Below are 22800 nucleotides of genomic sequence, written 5' to 3'. Positions count from 1 at the left end.
GGAATTGACATCACTAGTATACAGAAAAGGAAGAAATTTACTATTTGCTGGAATGGATTTCAGAATAAAGTAATCCATAAGAGCGCTGCACAGTTCTTAATACAGAATGTCTCTTCCTTAAGTGTTTTTTCTTTCAATACACAGGAACGGGGTTATTTCAAAATGCAGTTACAAAAGAGTTGCTACAGTTGATTGTGTAAACTATTTTGAGAGACAAGATGGGTGAGGTAATATCTTTTATTGGACCGACTTCTGCTGGTGAGAGAGACAAGCTTTCAAGCTTACTCAGAGCTCGTCTTCACCTCGCTCACCTTCTCTCTCTCAAATATCTTGACCAATATGGCTACAGCACGTAAACTGTTTTGATGGATGTTTGACATTCTCTGACCATTCTAAATTATTTTATTCTCTGAACATGTGGAAACTTGGGCTGGTTGAATATATACTATTGACATGTTAGTACAATGAGGAAGTGGATTAACTATATATTGGTCATGAGATCTTTTGGTTAACTGTCCTATAAACTTTGAAGGAAATTTGATGTGTTGTGCTATAGCTATAGCACACCACATCAAGTACTTTTGTTCTTATTATGGGATATATTTCACTATGGTATGAATTAAAGGAAAAATATTTATCTGTGTTATGGAAGCAATAAGGGGCCCTAGTCATGGATCAGTGCCCCATTGTGTAGGGCACTGTAATTTAACTTTTCTGTTTGGTTGGTTTTTGTTTTAAAAAAGGCCATACAGATGCTCTGACTATCCTGAGACTAACCCAGCAGCATTAATATCAATATACATAATAGCACAATTTTCCTTGAATTATCAGGTTCATATTGCAACTGATGAGTGTTGTACCACCTGGTGGCACCTAACAGTAGAACCTTCTTCAACTGTAGTGCCTATTAGAGCGCACATATGCCTTCTCCTACCCCTTCCCTTGGCATTTCCTAGGGGGAGGCTATATAAGGGGGCACTGCGCCCTATACCATCTCAGTACCTTCCACTGCTGCACCAGACAGAAGTTCTTAGTATAGTTTTTAGTATTAAGGTAGTTTTTAAGTATAGATAGATAGAACACTACCAAATTCACAGCCATGAAAAACGTGTCACGGACCATGAAATCTGGTCTTTTGTGTGCTTTTACTCTGTACTATACAGATTTCACGAGGGAGACCAGCGTTTCTCAGATTGGGGGCCCTGACCCAAAAGTAAGTTGCAGGGGGTTGCGAGGTTATTTTAGGGGGGATCACAGTATTACCACCCTTACTGAGCTGGGCAGCTGGAGAGCAGTGGCTATTGGCTGGGCGCCCAGCTTTAAAGATAGTGCCAGACCAGCAGCAGTGCAGAAGTAGGGGTGGCAAGATGCCATGCCTTCTCATCTTTACTTCTGCACTGCTGCCTGCAGAGCAGGACGGGTGGAGAGTGGTAGCTGCTGACGGAGGGCCCAGCTCTGAAGGCAGTAGCATGGAAGTAAGGGTGGCAATACCATACCATATCATCCTTACTTCTGTGCTACTGTTGGCAGCAGTTCAGCCTTCAAAGCTGCGCTCCTAGCCAGCAGTCGTCGCGCTCTGAAGATAGTGTCTCAACAACAACACAGAAGTAAGGGTAGCAGTACCACAACCCCTCTACAATAACCTTGCAATCTCCCCCCCCCGCACACACACAAACCTTTTTGAGTTAGAACCCCTACAATTACAACACCATGAAATTTATGATTTTTAAAATCCTATGACCATGAAATTGACCAAAATGGACCATGAAGTTGGTAGGGCTCTATAGACAGTACATACGGTTGGGTCCATGTGAGGGTGGAACAGCAGAAGCAGCAGCAGCAGCTGGGCTTCAAGAGAGATGCTTCATTTCCAGCTGCCTTCCTGGCACTGGATGAACTCATTAGGTGTCCAGGAGAAGGCTACTCTCCTTTCGGGTGTTCTGCTTACCAGATTTTCACATGCAGAGCATGCAAGAACTGGCGGGACAGACTAAAAACTGCTGTTTTAAGAAGCTCTATTGCTTACATTATCTTGTTCTGAAGGTTCATGGGATCCAAAGACCAAGAGCCCTGTTTCAGCTCTGGTTACTTCCATATGCAAGTCTAACTTGTGTAAGGGTTCCAAGTTGTTGGGATCTTTGTCAGTGCTGGCTCTTGATCCTTTGATTAAAGCTGTCAAGGCTTCGAAGGCACCGTTGGTTGAAAAGAACTGACTGCCTGCTAAGAAACCTAGAGCCATTCTGGTTCCAACTGTATTGGTTCTGAAAAAGGTGAAGGTGGCAAGTGTTAGCAGTGCCAGATCCTATATGACCAACTTACTGGATCCACCCAATTCTGACATAACCTCTGTGCTTCTGATTTTGAAACCCAAATCAGTTCTGGGTTCCACTTTAAATCCAGAGTTGTGGACCTGAGTATTTCTCTGGTCTGATACTCTCCAGGCTTATGGCGCCAGTTCCATCCTCCACTCCTGTTCCAAGACTATCCTATGATCCAAAGAGGATGTTAACAGTGGTGACAGATGTGCACCTTCTTGTGTTTGTGTTCCTTGGATCTATCTGACAGGAAGTTGTTGATGAAGAAGAAACAATCTGCTGCTTCACTTGAAAAGAGACTAAATTTCCTCTGCTTTTCTCCTTTCTCCAGATCCATCTATGCCACCACTTCCTAAGACTCCTATGAGATCTCTAGGGAGATCTTTCTTACCTTTTATCTCTCTTCACCATATGGTTCCATTGCAGTCTCTGGTACGGTTCATAATGGATCTGGGGTTGGATCCTACTTAAGAGGAGGACAGAGGAATAATTTAAGAAACATGATTCATCCTGGAGTATGCCCCATGATCCTTTTGCTCCTCTTGTGTGTTTCTGCATCCCAGCTACTGGAGAGAGTGGCAACTGTGGTATTCATGGCTCTGTTGAAATTTTTGGATTATCCTCCTTATGGATAGAGAGATGCTGGTGTTTCATCTGATAAGGATCCAGTTAACAATCCTCAGATCTAGTTCCTCTGGAACCATTGGCAGCTTAAACAGTTGTACCTAATATGCTTTCTGAAGAAGAGGATAAGGAGACAGCTCCTTTTTTTGAGCAGGAACAAATGGATATTGATTTTGAGCTTGATTTGTCACCTGATGAGCATATGAGTGCAGCTTCTGCTTTCTCTCATTCTGAGGATGCTCAAAAGTTCCATTGTGGCTGTGGAGGAAACCACTCATTGAGTTTGACGTTCTTGGTGCTATTTTAGTAGGACAGATCATGGGAAAGCATGCCCTCAGAGCATCTTTTGATGTTTCAGACTCTTTCACCACAGCACTTGCATCCACAGTTAATTAGAGTAGGCATGCTTAACTCCGTTTGTTTTCTCTGGCTGCAAACACTACACTTAAGGTTTCAGAGTGGTAGCCATGTTAGTCTGTATCAGCAAAAACAACAAGGAGTACTTGTGGCACCTTTATAAGCTAAAATTTATTTGGACATAAGCTTTCGTGGGCTAAAAAGTGGGTTTTAGCCCACGAAAGCTTATACCCCAATAAACGTGTTAGTCTATAAGGTGGCACAAGTACTCCTTGTTGTTTTTACTACAATTAAGATGAAAGATCATCCCCTTTGAAAGGCAGATATTTTCAGCAATAAGACTTACAAATTGTTGGAGAAATTAAAGGAAATTAGATTTACTGCTCATTCTCTGGGTCTTTAGCCCTGGCTCAGAAAGGACTGTCCTTTTTGATATTAGAGCGATATTACCCTCAATTGTCTGTTTATTTTTCCTCAAATCTGAGATGTCAGCAACAGCAACCCCCAGCTTCATTTCAAACCCAGCATAAAAACAGGTCTTTCAGATCCAGATCTAAGATGAAACATCTGTTCTTTTTTCTTTGCCTTCATTGAACACCAGGCCTCAGATTTGATGTGAGAACTGTGGACCAATCAGTGAGCATCTGTCCTTTTTTAATTTAATGCTAGCTCTATTCATCAACAAATGGAGGCTGATTATATCCAACTTACAGGCACTATGTCATTCAGTTTGAAAGACTGTACCTTTCAGTTCCCCCACCCTCCTCTTTTCAGGGAACCATGCCATGAGGCTATTCTACTTACAGAACTACACAAGCTGCTCCAGGTAGGAGTAGTCAAGGTGGTTCCCAAATATCTCTGAGGTCAGAGGTTCTATTCAAGATACTTCCTTGTACAGGAAAAAAAGGGTTGTGTATATCTGTACAATTTTCTTAAAACTAAAATTGGACAGATGCATCTGGAAGTTCCAATTTTGTATGTTAACCCTGGCCTCTATAACTCTTGTTTGCATCTATGGATTAGTTTGCCACGCCACACTCTATTTTAAAGGATGCTTACTTTCCTATCTCTACCTGACGTAGTAATTGGAATTACCAGCATTTCATGGTGGTGGGATGCAATTTCCAGTACAAGGTGCTTGTGTTTGGCATGTCCACTGGGACCATAGTGCCAAGTGTTTTTGGTTTTTTTTTCCCAAAGTGCCTTTCTGTGGTAACAGCACACATGAGAAAACGGGGTATTTTTGTTTACCCATATTATACGTCGCCAAAAGCTGCTGCAAGCAAGGATTTGTCACTCACATCATGTTAACTGTGTCCCTCTTTTCAGCTCTGGGTCTGCTTCTAAATGTCAAAAAAATAAAATCTCTGTCCAACTCAAGAGAATTCTTCTTACAGGTTCTATAAATAGGCTCTCAATAGCAGGGAAAGCTTTTCTTCCAGAGGACAGATTTCTAAAAGTAGAGCAAGTGGTTTTGCTAACTTGAGCCTACCGATCCTGAAGTTATTCTCTTCCTGGATCTCTTGGGTTGATGGCAGCTACCACTTAAGTAACTTCATTTGCTCATCTCAGAATGAGACTGATGTAGCATTGGATGTCTCAAATCTACACACCCTACCTGGACAGTCTTTAAAACGTCTTGTCACCATGGTTCAGGATGTTCTAAATTCGCTACGGTGGTAAACGGAGAGACCAAATGTTCCCAGAGGCAACCTTTTCAGTCCCACTTCACCATTGGTCATTATAACATCAGATGCATTAAATAGTGGATGGGGAGCACATTAATGTCAATTTGCAATCTGAGATCATTGCGTTTCTCAAGAACAGATCTTGCAATAGATGTATTTGAAATTAAGAGCCATTCATTTGCCCCTCATACCTTTCCTTCTTTGTATAAAAGAAAAGGTTGTTCATTTAGTGACGGACAATTAAACTGCTCTATTTTACATGAACAAAAAAGTGGGTCTTCATTCTTTCCTGTTATATGCGAAAGTGGTCAGATTATGGGATGGGTGCATTTTCATGAGATCTATCCAGTGGCCCTGCATTTAGCAGAGGAAAGCAATGTGCTTAACAGATTCTCTCAGCAGAGAGCATTCAGATTTACAGGTGATCCTTGAAGGATCAAGTAGCATAAGACATTCTCCTGTTGGGTCTGGTTTGATGTAGATCTGTTTGATACAAGGATCAACAAAAAGTGTCCTCGCTTCTATTCAAAAATGGGGAGGGACAGTCAGTCCATCTCGGATGCCTTCCATCTATACTGAGGAAGGGGTCTTTTGTATGTTCCCTCCACTTGTTCCATTATTTCAGAAAGTGCTGAAAATTAATCAAGACAAGGCAAAAATGATATTGATTGCTCCAGTGGTATACAGACTTGCTTAGGTGTCAGTCTTTATATGAGTCTGTCTCCAGATCTCCTGTCACAGGAACAAGGCAGGATAGTTCATCTCAATCCTTAGTCTCTCTTAATCTGACTTCTTGGGCTATCAGACTTTGACTAGTCTTGAATAGTTATGATCCACGTTAGTACTGAATATATGACTTAATTATAGAAAACTGTCTACTAAAAAGTGTTACCATTTAAAATGTCTAGATTTGTTGCTTACATGCAGGTAAAACCTGATTCTCCAGTTTCAGCTTCCATACCATGTACTTTGAAACATTTTATGTACTTAAAATCTGAAAGGTCATATTCTTCAAAAGTTTACCTGGCAGCTATTTCAGCTTATCATATTTTGGCTGATGGTAGATCTCTCTTTCTACCATTGTTTAGATAACCTATTTGTAAACTTTCTAAGTTTTTAACATGTATCCTCCTTTAAGGGATTCAGTCTCTTAATCTGATTTTTGTCTATGCTTATGAGGCTACCTTTTGAGCTTCTGGTGGAATGTTCCTTATTTGTCTATTAAAGTGATCTCCACTATTGCTACAGCATGAGGGTGTGCAATTTATTCACCCTTCTGATTGATGTCTGACTTGCCATTTACAAATTTTCATAAAGATGAGGTGGTTCTGAGACCTGATCCCAGGCTTTTACCAAAAATATTATCTGAGTTTCATATCAATCAGAAAATAAATTTACCATTTTTTCCCCCAAAACCTCATGCTAATAAAGGGGAATCTGCATTACATACTTTAGTTGCTATAACAAGTCTTTATTAAAATTGAAATTGGAGATTTTGGAGTTCATCTAGGGTTTTTTTTCTTGTTAAGAAAAATAAGGCTCAGAATGTGTCTGCTCAGACTACTACAAGATGGATTCTATTTAGTCTTACAAATTAGCAGAAATTCTGTGCCTACTGTTGTATGGTCTTGTTCTACTAGGGCTGTAGCAGCATCTTTTGCTTGTTTTAAACATGATTCTATTCAGTAAATTTGCAAGGCTGATACCTGGAAATAAGTGCACATATTGACTAAACCTGGGTAGTCAGTAGGTGGACTGCGGGTCAAATCCAGACAAACAGATGCCTTTGAATAGACTGCAAAATCATTTTATTTACTTATTATCGTTCTTGTTGTTGCAATGTGAAAAAAATGTTTCTCTGGAGTCCGGACCTTGACTATACCTTGACAAAAAATAATTGACTACCCCGGACTAAACATTATAGTCTAGCTTGAAGAGAACATGCCAACTTTGGCAGAACTGTCCTTCAATTATTTAACTAGGACTCTGTTCTCACCTCCTTGGTTTTCAGGACTGCTTGTTAAACTACCCATAAGTGGGAATATGCAGAGCCACTCAAAGAAGAAATGAAGGCTGACTCCTTGTAACCACAGTTCTTCAAAATGCCTCTGCATATTCACACTTCTTGTCCACGTTCCCCTCTTTTTCAAACTCTAATGGTTTTTCTCGGTTAGCGGTGGAAGGAACTGAGGTAGTAGACAGCGCAGTGCCTCCTTATATAGCCTTGCCCTGGGAATGTTTGGAAATGCTGATGAGGAGAAGGCAGTGCACATGTGTTCTAAGGGGCACTGCTTGGAGGATGGTCTACTCTTAAGTACCACCAATGCTACATCCATAGGTATAAATATGTAGAGTCTTCTCAACTTGGGTTCCAAGTAACTTTCATTTTTCCTTAGGATGTATAATGAAATGAAAGGGAAACCACGAATAAGATGCTTAGCTTCGTTGCACATAAAATGTCAAGGAAGGTCCTGTTTTGTTGGATTTTTATTGCAGCAGTCTGATGGCATTGGGCAGATAAATGGTTTCTTTGAAGAGTTGCTTTACTTTTCAGGAACTATACTACCATTCCTGAAGTATTCAAAGGTTCTGCTTTATACAGCTAAGCCATTCCTTTCAGATGCTATATTATACTTATAGCTGGGCATCTTCAGCCCACTGTTCATTGGTAACTGTTTCAACATTGCAGAGTCTACACTCCTGAAGACTTTCTGGAGCTGATACGCATGTCTAATGTGGATAAGTGAAGGTGTGACACTGCTACCCAAGTATGTCTTCTCTACTAACCTTACAGCTGTAGCTGAGCTCCCTAGGTCAATCTGGAATCCAGGGTTGAAGATTCTTTGTCAAGTCTGTGCTTTGAGATACAGTGAAACTCTGCTATAACACGCCCCGCGATAACACAGATTCGGATATAACGCGATCATAAGGTAGCTCCGGCCGCCCCAAGCAAGAAAAAGAAAAAAGCAGCCGGAGCGCCGCTGAAGCACCGAAAAAAAAAAAAAGCGCCTTCCCCACTGCCTCTTCCCTGCCCCCACTTCCCCTTTTGGTGAGAAGAGCTGTTCTCCTCCCCAGCTGCTCCGCACTCTTCCTCTGCCCCTTGCACGTCTTCCCTGCTCTCCCCAAGTGTTTCCCTCTCTCTCGCTGCATGGCTGAGAGCCCCCGCTGCTGGAGCAGGCTGACAGCTGGGAGGGATGCTACAGAAACAGTGGCACAAACTCTGCTCTGAATATCAGCAATTCCTCAGTGTCAAACACTGCAATTGGATCTCCGGGTGGAGGGCAGTCGGCTGAGCGCCTTTCTACAGATCTCTCGAGAGCTGCTCCAGCCCGTCTGCCAGATCCCAAAACTCTGGTTTTCAAAGTCCAAACCCAGCCATTCTCAGGTTGGTTCTGGCTCATTTAATAGGTCGATTAGTTTGTACTGTCACTATTTGTTGCTACACCCTTTCAGTTACTGTTATAGGCAGTTCGCAAATACGTCATTTTCTGCCCAAGAGAAATTGACTGGCTTGAAATGGTAAATTTTCATAATCTTGCTATAACGCGACCCCGCATTTATTGCGATTGAATTTTTTGGATCCCAGTTATCGTGTTATAGCCGGGTTTCACTGTAGTTGATACCGTCAGTCTTTCCTTTTGTGTTGCTAATTTATGGGGGGGGGGGGGTTCTCCTCAATACCTCTTCCGCCACCTCCAAACATGACAAACTAGAAATACCAGTGATTCTATTCAATACTAGCCCTCTTTTTCTGTTGCTGTAACGCAGACAGAAGTGGATGCCAGCCTCAGTTCTCACTGATGGGGTCCTATTCTTCTGATATATGCACATTCCCATTAATGGGAGTTAAACATATGAAATGAGAAGATACAAAAACCTCATTTTAAAAAATACTGAGATGGCAAACATTTACTCTTGCTTCCAATTTTCAGGTGTCTGTAAGCTGTTACTACATTTCACTAAGAAACTTCACACTTCTAATTTATCAGAATTAAACAGCTATTGAGTATTAAGTCTTTCTGAACCATTTTAGCTTGCTTTCATGTCTTCCAGTGAACTGCAAGTGTTGAGATATTAAATTATCAAGATTTGGGAAAGCTTTTAATATTGCGAGATTAGAAATGGTTCATGTTTATCGTGTCCCACCTTTTCTTTAAAAAGGAGGAAACTGACACGGATGCCATTTAAGCATATTTAGTAGCATTTGCTCTTTGGTTTCTCTGTGGAGGACTAGAACTCTACCTCAGAAATGCCTTAAGCAGTTCAGGTTTCAGAGTAGCAGCTGTGTTAGTCTGTATCCACAAAAAGAATAGGAGTACTTGTGGCACTTTAGAGACTAACAAATTTATTTCAGCATAAGCTTTCGTGGGCTACAGCTCACTTGCACATCTACCAACGTGATATATGCCATCATGTGCCAGCAATGCCCCTCTGCAATGTACATTGGCCAAACCGGACAGTCTCTATGCAAAAGAATAAATGGACACAAATCTGACATCAGGAATCATAACATTCAAAAACCAGTGGGAGAACACTTCAACCTCTCTGGCCATTCAGTGACAGACTTGAAGGTGGCAATTTTGCAACAAAAACTTAAACAGATTCCAAAGAGAGACTGCTGAACTTGAATTAATAGGCAAATTAGATACAATTAACTTAGGTTTAAACATAGACTGAGAATGGTTGGGTCATTACACTAATTGAATCTATTTCCCTATGTTCTCCTCACACCTTTTGTGGGTCATCTCAATTATCACTTCAAAAGTTTTTTTTTCTCCTGCTGATGATAGCTCATATCAATTGATTGGCCTCTTCCAGTTGGTATGCATACTTCCACCTTTTCATGTTCTCTGTATGTATAAATATCTTTTCTCTGTGTTGCATTCTATGCATCCGAAGAAGTGGGCTGTAGCCCCCGAAAGCTTATGCTGGAATAAATTTGTTAGTCTCTAAAGTGCCACAAGTACTCCTGTTCTTTAAGCAGTTCACTGTCTCTCCGTGATATAGGTAAGGACCAGAAGGATTTCTCGCTAATTAGAGCTTAAATGAGGGTGGATACCTTACTGTTTGTAATCTTGTATGGTCTGGTAGACTGAGCTCAGGGCCTTACAGCCAGGAACGCTTGAGTTGTTGTAAAGCCTTTGCTGACACAGCTCCCTTAGTGATCTTAAGCCTCTGGCTTAACCTCTGAGTCAGATTCATCCCTGCTGTAACTCCATTAATTTTAAGAGTTTTATACCATGGATTAATTTGGCCCTCTTCCCCATTTTACAGATTAGGAAAATACTTAACTTTGTATACAGGTGTCATAAAGACAGATTAATACTTGCTATTTTCATGCAGCTATCAACTTACTTTAGGTGGCATAATTTTGGACCACGTGATTGACACCTGAGGTGAAATCCTGGCTTTTATTGAAGTCAGTGGTGGTTTTGCCATTAACTTAAATGGGGCCGGGATTTCACCTTTGTGTATGAAGGGGTAGGATGTGTCAAATGGGGCAAGTTATGACTTAGCATGCAGACGTTTAAAGTTGTCAATGTAAAGAAATGCTAAGGGATCCACCACCTTGGAATCTAAGTGTCAATAATATGAGCAGCAGAAATGTCCAACAAGGTGTCTTCTCTGTTGGTTTTCATGTTGATAGTAGGGCTGTTGATTGATTGATTGATTAATCACAGTTAACTCACATGATTAAATCAAAATTAATTGCAATTAATCACAGTTTTAATCGTACTGTTAAACAAGACTATCGATTGCATTTTGTATTCTGTGTTGTAATTGAAATCAATATACTCAACAATGTAGAAAACATCCAAAAATTATGTATTAAATTTCAGAGTGCTCACTTTTATATTATTTTTATTACAAATATTTGCACTGTGAAAATAATGAGTATTTTTCAATTCACCTCATACAAATACTGTAGAGCAATCTCTATTGTGAAAGTGTAACTTACTAACGTTGATTTTTTTTGTAAAATAACTGCACTCAAAAACAAAACAATGTAAAACTTTAGAGCCTACAAGCCCACTCAGTCCTACTTCTTGTTCAGCCAATTGCTAAGATAAACAAGTTTGTTTACATTTACAGGAGATCATGCTGCCAACTTCTTATTTATAGTGTGACCCAAAAGTGAGAACAGGTGTTTGCAAGGCACTTTTGTAGCCGGCATTGCAAGGTATTTGCATGCCAGATACGGTGAACATTCATATGCCCCTTCATGCTTTGGCCACCATTTCAGAGGACACGCTTCCATACTGATGATGCTCGTTTTTAACACCCCCCCCCCCCCAAAAAAAAAAAAAAAAGTGTGTTAATTAAATTTGTGACTGAACTCCTTGGGGGAGAATTGTATGCCTCCTGCTCTGTTTTACCCAAATTCTGCCATATATTTTATGCTATAAGCAATCTCAAATGATGACCCAGCACATGTTCATTTTAAGAACATTCTCACTGCAGATTTGACAAAACACAAAGAAGGTACCAATGTGAGTTTTCTAAAGATAGCTACAGCACTCGACCTAAAGTTTAAGAATCTGAAGCGCCTTCCAAAATCTGAGAGGGATGAGGTGTAGAGCTTGCTTTCAGAAGTCTTAGAAGAGCAACACTCCGATGCAGAAACTACAAAACCCGAACCAAAAAAAGAAAATCAACCTTCTGCAGGTGGCATGTGACTGGTGATGAAAATGAATGTGGTGGTCCTCACTGCTTTGGATTATTATCCATCAGAACCTGTCATCAGCATGGACGCATGTCCTCTGGAATGGTGGTTTAAGCATACAGGGACATATGAATCTTTAGTGCATCTGGCGTGTAAATATCTTGTGAAGCCAGCTACAACTGTGCCATACAAATGCCTGTTCTCACTTTTAGGTGACATTGTAAACAAGCAGGCAGCATTATCTCCTGCAAATGTAAACAAACTTATTTGCGTGATTGACTGAAAAAGAAGTAGGACAGAGTGCACTTGTAGGCTCTAAAGTTTTACATTGTTTTATTTTTGAATGCAGTTATTTTTTGTACATAATTCTACATTTGTAAGTTCAATTTTCATGATAGCCACTGCACTACAATACTTGTATGAGGTGAACTGAAACTTTTTTACAGCACAAATATTTAATAAAAATAAATATGAAATGAGTACTGTACATTTTGTATTCTGTGTAATTGAAATCAATATATTTGAAAATGTAGAAAACATCCAAAAATATTTAAATGAATGGTATTCTATTTAACAACACGATTAATTGTGCAATTAATTTTTTTAATCCCTTGACAGCCCTAGTTGATAACCTTACTGACTAGATTTATTTTTACAGGCATCAGTTTGACTCAATTTGTCTCACAATTTGAGTGACTATTGTACTGTAAAACACTCAGCACATCCACACAACCCATAGAAAGCTGAAAGTTTTTGGCATTTTGAAAATGGAATTCAGGATCATCCTTCAGATATAATAGATAAGGTAAGTTAGTCCATTTCAAACCTGAATTTGTTTCCATCCCCACAAAGTCCCCATTATTGTACTCTTACTAAAGCAGGATGACTGACCTTAACATGAAGCTTAGATTTTTTTTTTTTACGTTGATTAAAAAAATAAATCTTGAAGTGAGGAGTAACTTCTTTATACCTCTCAATTTGGGGAATATTTTTCAGTCAGTCATGATGAGTCATATATAGAGCAATGGCTCCCTGTACTTGAAACATTCCCCTCCCCTAGTCCTCCCTCCATCTGGTAATTGATCAAACAGGACAAGTTCATTACTACTAATTTACAACAGGAAGATGAAGAACCTAGTTAGGTAGATCGCCATCTGTTTATATGGGTTATTTTAAAGGCAGCACGAAGACTGTAATCTGTGGCATACCAACAACCAAACACCTTTTTTGTATTCCTGAGTACCCCACTGAACCAACCTACCTTGGCAGGAAAAAGCAGACTGTGAGGCAGGAGCTTGTATCAATCCAAAGACAACCCTCCAGTAGCTCCTAACTCAAACACTGTGAACAGATGCAACTACCCTGGTCAAACAGAGAAGCCTGTTAGGCCCACAAAGCACAACCTCAACACTTAAGGCCCAACAGCAACTTATTGGAGGTGAAAATTTACCTATTATTTCACTAAAACTGCAACACCAAGAAAAGTTGATTTGAGAGCTAGACTCACCTGGCACAGTAACACTCAGGCAAAATTTCAGATAAAATAGCTAACTTGGGCAATATACCTGTTTCACACATTTTGTCCACTCAGCTTCTTCCTACAATTCTAAGATTTACTCCGTCTCTCAATAAATGCAGGATTGTTGCTTATATTGAGTATTTTGTTTACTTCAATTCTCTATCTTAACCAGGCTTCCCATTTCTCTTGGAGATTGTTCTAGTCTAACTGATGATCAAGGTTTTCCAGTTTTTGTATCCCCTTTTAATCTTTTTAACCCTGCCTGAGCCTGTCGTCTTCTGAGGAAAACTTGTCTTGCTTTATCCCTTTTGTCTTGACAGCTTCTCTTACAGTGCAGTGGAACTAGGGCAGAGTGGTAACATGTGAGTGACTTGGGCTTTTTTCCTATGACTGGGTGGGATGACTTTTAGTGATCCCATATTTAGGGTAAGTAGACCAGAAATAACACATGTGAAGGTGGGATATGGTCTATTTGCTGCATTTGCAGCAGCCTTTCTGGTTTTCTGTCAAACTTGAATTTGTGCTAAGAAAAAAAAATGTGCACAAAATCTTAATTTACTTGCTGCTTTCCTTTGCCTATGCTGCTTATTGTCAACCATGAGCCTGAAGGATTTCAGGGTGAGAAATTTCTCTGTATGCTGTAGGAGGTTTCTCACTTTCTAATTCTTACCTTTTCATCTTGCTATAACCTTACTTCATTATTTTTAGAACATTTCTATCCTTGCTTTCTGGATTGTAATGAAGTTACTATGGAGTGACTTAAGAACAAGATCTCCTAAGAGCCTCCAAAGTAGTATTGTTACTGTGCATCTTGTAAGAGCCTAAAGTTCTCTACCTTATTAACAGGTGTTGGCTAAGGTTATGCTTTCTCTAAAAGTGAGGTGAATAAGAAGCCCATGTTATTCAAGAACTGGGAACTGTGTCCCTTTGCTGGGAGGAGGATGCTACTCTATGTTTTTAGCATAATGCTGAAAGCCAGGTCCTTACTCTTATTTTTAGTAATATCTAAAGTTGTTTAAGGGGTAACTATGGAAGGTGCTTGTTTGAGGAAAAGGTCTAACTAGTTTACAAAGGAGGACAGAGTATACATCACAGCAGCGTGTATTCAAAATCTACGGCTACTACTTTTCCTCAGGTGCTATGGCCTAGTTTTTTCCTGGTGGTGTAGGTGCAGTTCGAGGCTGACTCATCATCACCCTCCCTAGCCAAGTCCAAGTCATTCACCACACGCACACCCGGTGCAGCTCCGCACGTGGCGGCTGAGGTTTTGTGGGTTGCAGGCTGGAATAACGGGGATTGTCCAATTCCTGGCGCTGCCCCCGCCCCGCGTCCCTGGCCTCAGACCCTGCACTACGGGTGGGCAGCGTCCTTCCGGCTGCGGGTCAATGCAAACACCGCCCTCAATTCCCAGGCTCTTCGCCCTCCTGCAGCCGGACTCCGCCCCGTGACTGCCGCGGAGCGGCCGCGCGTGCACGCGTACGCGTCACCGGAGAAGCTACACGGGAAGCGGAAGTGAGGTCATTGGTGGGGTGGAGGCGGGGCCTGGGCCGGAAGCAGCTGGGGGTGGACGCTCGGAAGGGAAACAAGTAACCAGCGGCGGTGAGTGGCGGGTCTGGTGTGGGGGGAGGGGACTGCGTGGTCCGAGGGGCCTGGAGACTTGGGTGAGTCCCGGTGGGGGCGGCCCCAGCCCCTGTGAGCGCGGCCGGGGTGCGCCTTGTGCGAGCCCAGATCCTGACAGCGCTCCGGGAGCCGCTGACCCCGCGGGGCCTAGGGAGGGGCAGGTCCCCGGACGGTCCCGGCTTGTGTTCCGGGGCAGCAGGGCCGGTAGGAGGCTCACGGCCAGAGAGGCGGGGGTTGAAGGGACGGACCTGGGCTCCTCCTCCCAGTGCTTCTTTCCTCCACACCCGGATTGATAGTGATTGTTTGTGTTACCCAAGCCCAGCCCTGACGCAGGGCCCCTTGTGCCAGGCGCTGCCCAGAGACGGAACAAAAGGTGGTGCCGGCCCCCGGAGAGCTTTGCAGTCTAAGGAGGCGAGGGTTGCAGCTGGGCAGGTTGGAAGTGCTGGTGCTGCTGCCCCTCCTGTACCCAGGGTGTAACTCTGACATCTTTAACCTGCACCAAATGTTCTTACATGTCAAACAAACAAAAGCTCTGGCGAGGATCACTTGTACAGGAAAGGTTTCACTTTAGGTGCAGAATCATATGTACCTTTTTTTATGTTCATTAGACTGCAATAAAAATTCTTCAGGGTGGTAGCTGCTTAAATTTGCATCACACCTGCTGTAAGGTGCTCCTACTTTTTAAGCATCTGACTTGAGACTGGAAGGAAGTTTTTAATTCATTAATGCAAGACCTAAGCATTTAGCCCTTATGCTGTAGTTTTCTGGACTCTACTATGTAGAAGCTAGGTCAGCAGTGTGGTTGATGGAAGATTTGAGTTATGCTTGCTCTTGAAACAAAATTTAGAATTGTATGGTAAGAAATGAAGATGTTTGTGGATTGTAAAGGTGTCCAGTACCACAATGATAGTCAATTCTGACAACATTAAAATGATCATATGGAGAGAGGAGGTTCCTTTCTAGCAAATTCTTGTGAAGTGGCTGACCAATTGGTCATAGCCATTGATGGAAGCAGAATTTGTCCTGAAGAAGAGTGTAGCAGGGATTCCTGGGTCCTTTTAATATACGGATTTATACTGCACTAATCATTGACACATCTAGGATATGTATTTCCTGTAATTTAGCTTTACTCTACAGCTGTTTTGTTAACTGTGGGACTGTCGTCTTATTGATCAACACTAGTTTCTTTTGCGCTCAAAGGGAAGAGAACCAGATCTTCTCAGTGCCTGGAGGACCTGAGTTTAGTGCTTGCCTCTGATTCTGAGGAGTGCTGAAGGTAGATTTACTGGGTTTTCAAGGAAGAGTGTCTTGTTGGGATTTTGAGCATTTCTGATAATGAGGCATCTGCTAAGTATTGCACCTCTCAGTTACTACTTTATGGTTACAGTCCCCCTTTCATAGGACTCAAAAGGACCTCCTTCACAGTTTGTCTGTACCTCTTCTAAATCAACAGGTCACCAAGCAGTGATGTGCAATTCCCAGCCCTGATGTTGCTTCCACGGCATTGTTAGATGCAACTTCAGGAAATAAGAATGTAACTGAATTCCACATTGTATTACTCTTCCGAGGGATGACTTCTTTGTTAGATGCATGTTGTGGCAATTACTTTAAAGCAGTGGTCCCCAATCTTTTTGTCTGGTGGGCGCCAGACGAAAGACCATGGCGGTGGTGCAGCACCTGCCAAAATGCTGCCGAATTTCTTTAGTGGCGTCATCGAGAGGCGTTGCCGCCAAAACGCTGTAGACATTTGGCTGCATTTCAGCGGATGCTCCACTGCCGGCCAGGATGCGGGTGCATTTAGAAGCCCCCACGGGTGCCATGGTGCCTGCGGGCACCGCATTGGGGACCCCTGCTTTAAAGTGAGGTTAAGAGAACCACAGTGAACTGGACATACAAGAAACTAAACTAAAGCATTGAGCAGACTGAGTCATAGGGAGGAGTGAAACTAGGTGATTTATTTAATGCTATTTCACAGTGTAAGGTTAAGAAGCCAATTAATTCTGCCGCAGCTAGTGTCATGCTAGGCCAAACAGTGGGATTATTGAAGTTACCAGATCATATCATCAGATGTTCTCTGTCCTCTAAGTGATAATAGCCAATTCAGTCCTGCAGGTTCCTTCATTGTGAATAGTGGGAGAAGGAAGCGTATTGACCACATCTGACCATCCACTGGTCTTACCACCAGGGCTGAAACTGCCATTAAATGTCACTGGCGATAGCATTGCTCAGAATCCCTTGTCAAACTGCTGCTGATGGTAAAGTAATATCTCTAACGTCTAGATCAACACTGAAGTTATACTAGCAATTAAAACAATCCCAGTTCAAGTAATTTGTTAAACAATGCAAGGTTTACCTTTCTGTGGTTTTTAGACTGAGAAATACTTTTACAAGATAAGTTTGCTCACTTCAAAGAACGGTTGAAATGTCTATAGCAAAATTGCTTTGTCACATTTAGAACGAGCATACAATAACGCTAAAACAGATGCTGTCTTGTTAAGAAGTTTGTAACAGACTCTGGAGTGTTTGGTAATTAAAACAATTACCTTCTGGTTGAGTGAAGTACACTTTCCTTTCTGTCCTAATGTAAAGAGACACTTGACTTAATAGTGTTACAAAGAAACACATTTGTTTACACATTTACTCATTTAAGTTATTAGTAATGTAAAAAGTTCTTAAAATTAAATTTACCATGAGTGTAACTCATTGCACTTTTTTGCATTTTGATGAGGAAAATAGTCAGTTTTGCTTATACTTGTTCACTTCTAGGTTCTTCTCAGTACTGTAATATTTTGGCTTCAGACATTTTACGGTCATAGATTCCAAGGCCAGAAAGGACTACTGTTGTTGTTATCTAGTCTGGCATCTTGTGAAACAGAAGGGCCATAGAACTTCCCCAAAATAATTCTTAAAGCATAGCTTTTTTTAAAGCATAGCTTTTAGAAAAACATCCCATTTTGATTTAAAAATTGAGAGCGATGGAGAATCCACCACAACCCTTAATAAATTGTTCCAACGATTAGTTACACACTCTGTTCAAAAAATGTCTTATTTAGTGCCCTACCAAGTTAACAATCATAAAAAATGCATTGTGGACAGTGAAATCTGGCTTCCCCTGTGATATCTGGCTAGTGTAGGAGAGGGGCTGGGCTGGGGGTGCCCCAGCCAAGGACTCATATCCAGCTGCTAATCTTGGCTAGGCTGGTTAGGGACAGGACTTCCTTGTCCCCTGCAGGGGCCCCTGCCCCTCTCCTGCTGCAGTTGGGGGAGGTTCTTGGAGCTGGATTTGACCTGGGAGGGGCCTCTGCAGGGGAAGAGGAAGTCCTGTCCCTCCCCAGCCCTGCTGAGACTAGCGGCTGGAGCCAGATATGCGGTAGGAGGCCCTGGCTGGTCATCTACCCATAAGGCCAGCCCTGTACTCCCAAAAGTGATGCCCCCACCACACCCCGTGACCCCGCCACAATAGCTTTATGACACCCTTTTGGGTAGGGACCCCCACAGTTACAATACCCTGAAATTTCACATGTAAACATCTGAAACTGTGAAATTAACTTTTTTAAAAATCTTATGACCGTGAAATTGACAAAAATGGACTGTTGCTTGGTAGGGCCCTACTTATTTCCAGTCTGAATTTGGCTAGCCTTAACTTCCAACCATTGGATCGTGTTATACCTTTCTCTGCTAGAGTGAAGAACCCAGTGTTAAATATTTGTTTCCCATGTAGGTACTTATGGTTTGGACTTTATTCTGTTTGCCCATTATAAATATAATCAAGTCACAAAGATTTGTACCTAAGCTACTATTAATTTTTAGTTTTGTGGTCAGTTTCCCTTTGTCCTGTCAAGACTAGGTGGAAATTGTTATATGTAACATTTAGAAATGTCAAGGATGTTTTAGTACTGGCAGCATGAGATCTCCAGCTTATGTCATTCAAATTGAAGTCCCCCAAGATCATGCATTTCTTTTATTCCTTACACATTATAGATAGGAGTGTTCATTCTGTTCCCTAGTGTGATTTGATGCCCTGTGGTAAACACCATCTAATACCCCGTCTTCTTAGTTTTAGGACAGGGGTCAGCAACCTACGGCACGCGTGCCAAACACGGCACGCCAGCTGATTTTGAGTGGCACGTTGCCACGGTCCCGGCCTTCAGCCTCACCGCTCTCCCCTGCAGGGGCAGGAGGCAGAAGCTTGGTTCTGCAGCAGCCAAGCTTCCCACTCCCCCAGTGTGGTGCTTTCCTGCCCCACCCCCTCTCCTTCCCTGTGCCAATCAGCCAATGGTCCTTGCGAGGGGGACGGGGAAGAGCGGCAGCGTGTACACAGCTCCATAGAGGAGGCAGAGAGAGGTAGGGACAGAGCCTTGGGGAAGGGGGTGGAACAGGGCATATCCCTTCCAGCCCCCTGCCATGAGCCGCTCAGGGCAGGGAGCTGGGAGCATCCCCACGAGCCGAGCACCCCAGCCCTCTGTTCTGACCCCCACTACACACACTCAGCCTTGTGCCCTGCACCCCCCCGCAACCCCAGCCATCTGCCCTGACCCTTGAACCCCTCAAACTCAGCCTTGTGCCCTGCATCCCCACACACCCCCAGCCCTCTACCCTGACCCTTGAACTCCCACACACACCCAGCCTTCTGCCCTGCACACACCACACCCCCCATCCCTCTGCCCTGATCCCCCCCCACCCAGCCTTCTGCCCTACATGCCTCCCACACCCAGCCTTCTGGCCTGACCCTTGAACCCCACCCCCCCCACAGCCCTCTGCCCTGACCCTTGAACCCCCTGATACTGAGTCTTCTGCCCTGCATCCCTCACACCCCCCAGCCCTCTGACCTGACCCTTGAACCCTCCACCCCCAGCCTTCTGCCCTGCACCCCTCACACACACCCTGCCCTCTGCCCTGACCCTTGAACCCCCCACACACACTCCAGCCCTCTGCCCTGACCCCTGAACCCACCCCCCCAGGTTTGGGGTCCCGGCCACAGGCCCTGCGTAGTCCGCTGCCGGCCTTGGTGAAAAGAACCCCAGGCTGGAAGCAAGCTGAGCAGACTGGCGGCGTAAGATCAGCATTTTTATTTAATTGTAAATGATGCTTCGTAAACATTTTGAAAACTTTGTTTACTTTACATACAATAGTTTAGTTATATAATATAGACTTATAGAAAGAGACCTTCTAAGAACGTTAAAATATATTACTGGCACACGAAACCTTAAATTAGAGTGAATAAATGAAGACTCGGCACACCGCTTCTGAAAGGTTGCCAACCCCTGTGTGAGGACATTGATCTATAAGCATTCAAGGTAATTTTCTTCTGAGTGATCAGATTGTGCCATTTTTGACATAGAGTGGCACTCCTACTCTCCTTTTCTCCACTCAGTCCTTCCTAAATAGGTTAAAACCATTGATTTTAACATTCCAGTAGTGCAAATCATCCCGGTGGGTTTCAGTAATACCAAATAGATCAAATATAAGCTTATAAATGAGCAATTCCAATTCTTTTTGTTTGTTTTACAGGATCCTAGTACTGGTATTTAGCAAATTAAAGCATTTCTTTTCTCCTTATCCTTTGGTTCCTTGATTAATGCTGTTCTTGACATCTTGATTCTATTCTCAGTGAATGATCATATCTTGCCTCTTTTTACCCTCTGCTTTTGTTGTCATTTTAATATCCTCCTGACATTTCTAAGCAACCTGTTCCCAAGAGATGGTTTCTTCTTTTCCTGGGGTGGAGGCCATCCAAACTATACAGCCTCCTCTCCCTCTAGAAGGTAGAGCGATGTTCCTCAAAACTCAAACCCTATACCACTTCACCTAGCTAAGTGGTTCATTTCAGGTTCTGTTCATTTGTTTTTAAAGCAGTTTTATTTTCATTTGTTAAACATTTTTGAAGCATTTGTATTTGATTTAGATTTTATTAAAGATTGTTTTTATGAGTTTGACCCAGATTAGACAGTGCCCTTTTATTATGGATTCCTTGCTACTCTTTCATTTTTCTTAGATACTTTCTCTCACTGTTGATGTCACGTTCAGGTCTTTCTAAGTGCACCCCCCTCTCGTGTTCGGTCTTTTTCCCTTATGTGTCTTGGGGTGGAATTTTGCGATGATCAGACCGGAATTTAGTATACTATACCAACTTCTTATTGCCCAGCAGGTCCAAGTGGGTTTGGGGCAACTGCGTATCTTCCCTTCAGGAACCTGTGGTCAGTAATATTGACCAAGAGCCTCCTTAAAACCAAGTGTTTTTATTTAGTAGCTTAACAAAGCATTAGGCCTGGTCTGCACCACAAAGTTAAGTTGGGTCTGTGGGGAGAAGAGGCTGTGCAGGCACAGCTCCAATCCAGCTGTAGAAACATTGACATCTATGAGCAGATTGCTGGGGGCATGTGGGAGAAGGGCTACAAGAGGGACCAGCCACACTACCACTTGAAAGCCAAAGACTTGCACCAGAAGGCAAGGGAGGCCAGTGATCGATTTGGTGCAGAGCCGCACACTTGCCACTTTTACGAAGAGATTCATGCCATCAGCAGAGACCTCACTACCTCCAAGAGCCCGGTGGATACTTTGGAGGAGCCCAAGTCACAGGCTCCTGCCATGAACAGCAAGGAGAAAGAAGTGGGCAAGGAAGAGGAGGAAGAGTATGGGGAAGAGGCAACTGGGGGATCCAGCTGTGAGAGCCAGGACATGTGTTGTACTTCACCAAGCCAGTCCCAACAGTTGAGCACCGGCAATCGTGATGCTGAGGAAGGAACCTCTGGTAAGTACGTAGTTTGCTTTGAAATTACAGGGATGGAACCCCCAAAGTAGCAAATTTGTGCTACTTGTGCTAGAAGAGGTAGTGAAACAACCAAGGGCATTTCATTTCCCTCTAGAGTTAGACTCAGAGGGCTGTGTGGAGCAGTTGGTTTATGCGCACTGGGATGTCCTGTGAATCCTAGATAGAAATCTTGATTAAACTTTCATGAGGGTATTCTGCAATCCTTTGCTGAAGGCTTCTTGGGAGGGCTGCCTTATTTCTTCCACATCAGTAGGACGCTTTCCCATGCCACTCAGTGATTACTCCAGTGAGCAAAAGAGCAAAGCCAGGCAGAGCACACTACAGCTACACACACCACTGTGGCTCGCTATTAATACAGTCTTTCAAAGCCTCACTGAGCCATATAGCTCTGCATTGAGCTCTTCTTATAGGCCTTGTATCTGGCTGTTCAGATTCAGCAGACAGACAGCTGCTTCATCTCCGCCCTCCACCCCAGCAGAAACTTTCCCCCTTGGCTTCACAGATGTTATGCAGGAAACGTAAGGCAGCTGTTGCCATTGGAATATTTTTTTTCACTGAGATCCAATCTCGTAAGTAGGCAATGCCAATGACCCATCAACTGGCCAAAAGCACGTTCAGCTGTCATTCCACACCTGTTGATCCTATAGTTGAAGTGCTCCTTGGTGCTGTCAAATGGCTGGTGTACAGCTTCATGAGCCCTGGGGGAAAGGGGTAGGTTGAGTCTCCCAGGATCACTATTGGCATTTCAACATCCCCAATGGTAATCCGCCAGTCGGGAAAGACAGTCCCTGCTTGCATCTTTCTGAACAGCCATTTGTTCTTAAATATACTCGTGTCATACACCTTCTCTGACCAGCCACATTGATGTTGGTAAAGCATCCCTGGTGATCCACCAGCACTTGCGTAACTATAGAAAAGTAGTCCTTTCTATTGATATACTCTGTGGCAAGGCGGTCTGGTGCTAAAATAGGGATGTGTGTGCCATCTGTCACCCCACTGCAGTTTGAGAAGCCCATTGCTGCAAAACCATCCATTATGTCCTGTGGATTGCCCAGTCACAGTCCTCCATAGCAGGCACTTAATGGCCCTGTGCACTTGCATCAAAACAGCCCCCGCGGTAGGTATCCCAACTCCAAATAGATTTCTAGCTGACCAGTAGCAATCTGGCATTGCAAGTTTCCATAGTGCAATCACTACTTGCTTCTCAGCTGTTACTGTCTCTCTCATTTTGGTCTCCCTGT

The 22800-nt window shown here is 43.0% G+C and overlaps 1 protein-coding gene across 4 annotated transcripts in view; it reads left to right on the top strand.

Annotated features, from left to right (window-relative positions):
• Positions 1 to 6602: 6602 nt before the first annotated feature.
• The window catches only part of PSEN1 (presenilin 1), a 65571-nt gene continuing 49373 nt past the window's right edge, over positions 6603 to 22800 (top strand). The window contains exons 1-2 of one of the 4 annotated variants that reach the window (XM_030559643.1): positions 6603 to 7752; positions 12307 to 12453. Coding sequence is in view for 2 of the 4 variants with exons in the window: in XM_030559640.1 (XP_030415500.1) it covers positions 21518 to 21538 (21 nt within the window). In the remaining 2 variants the exon portion in view is untranslated. Of the gene's footprint in view, positions 7753 to 12306; positions 12454 to 14704; positions 14767 to 21311; positions 21539 to 22800 lie in introns of those variants that run through there. The other 3 variants (XM_030559640.1, XM_030559641.1, XM_030559642.1) reach the window with 3 other exon arrangements.

Source organism: Gopherus evgoodei, chromosome 4 (genome assembly GCF_007399415.2).
Source record: "Gopherus evgoodei ecotype Sinaloan lineage chromosome 4, rGopEvg1_v1.p, whole genome shotgun sequence".
NCBI classification, from domain to species: domain Eukaryota; kingdom Metazoa; phylum Chordata; order Testudines; family Testudinidae; genus Gopherus; species Gopherus evgoodei.
Note: the sequence above shows the minus strand (reverse complement) of the source record. Positions and strands in the feature narration are given on the sequence as shown.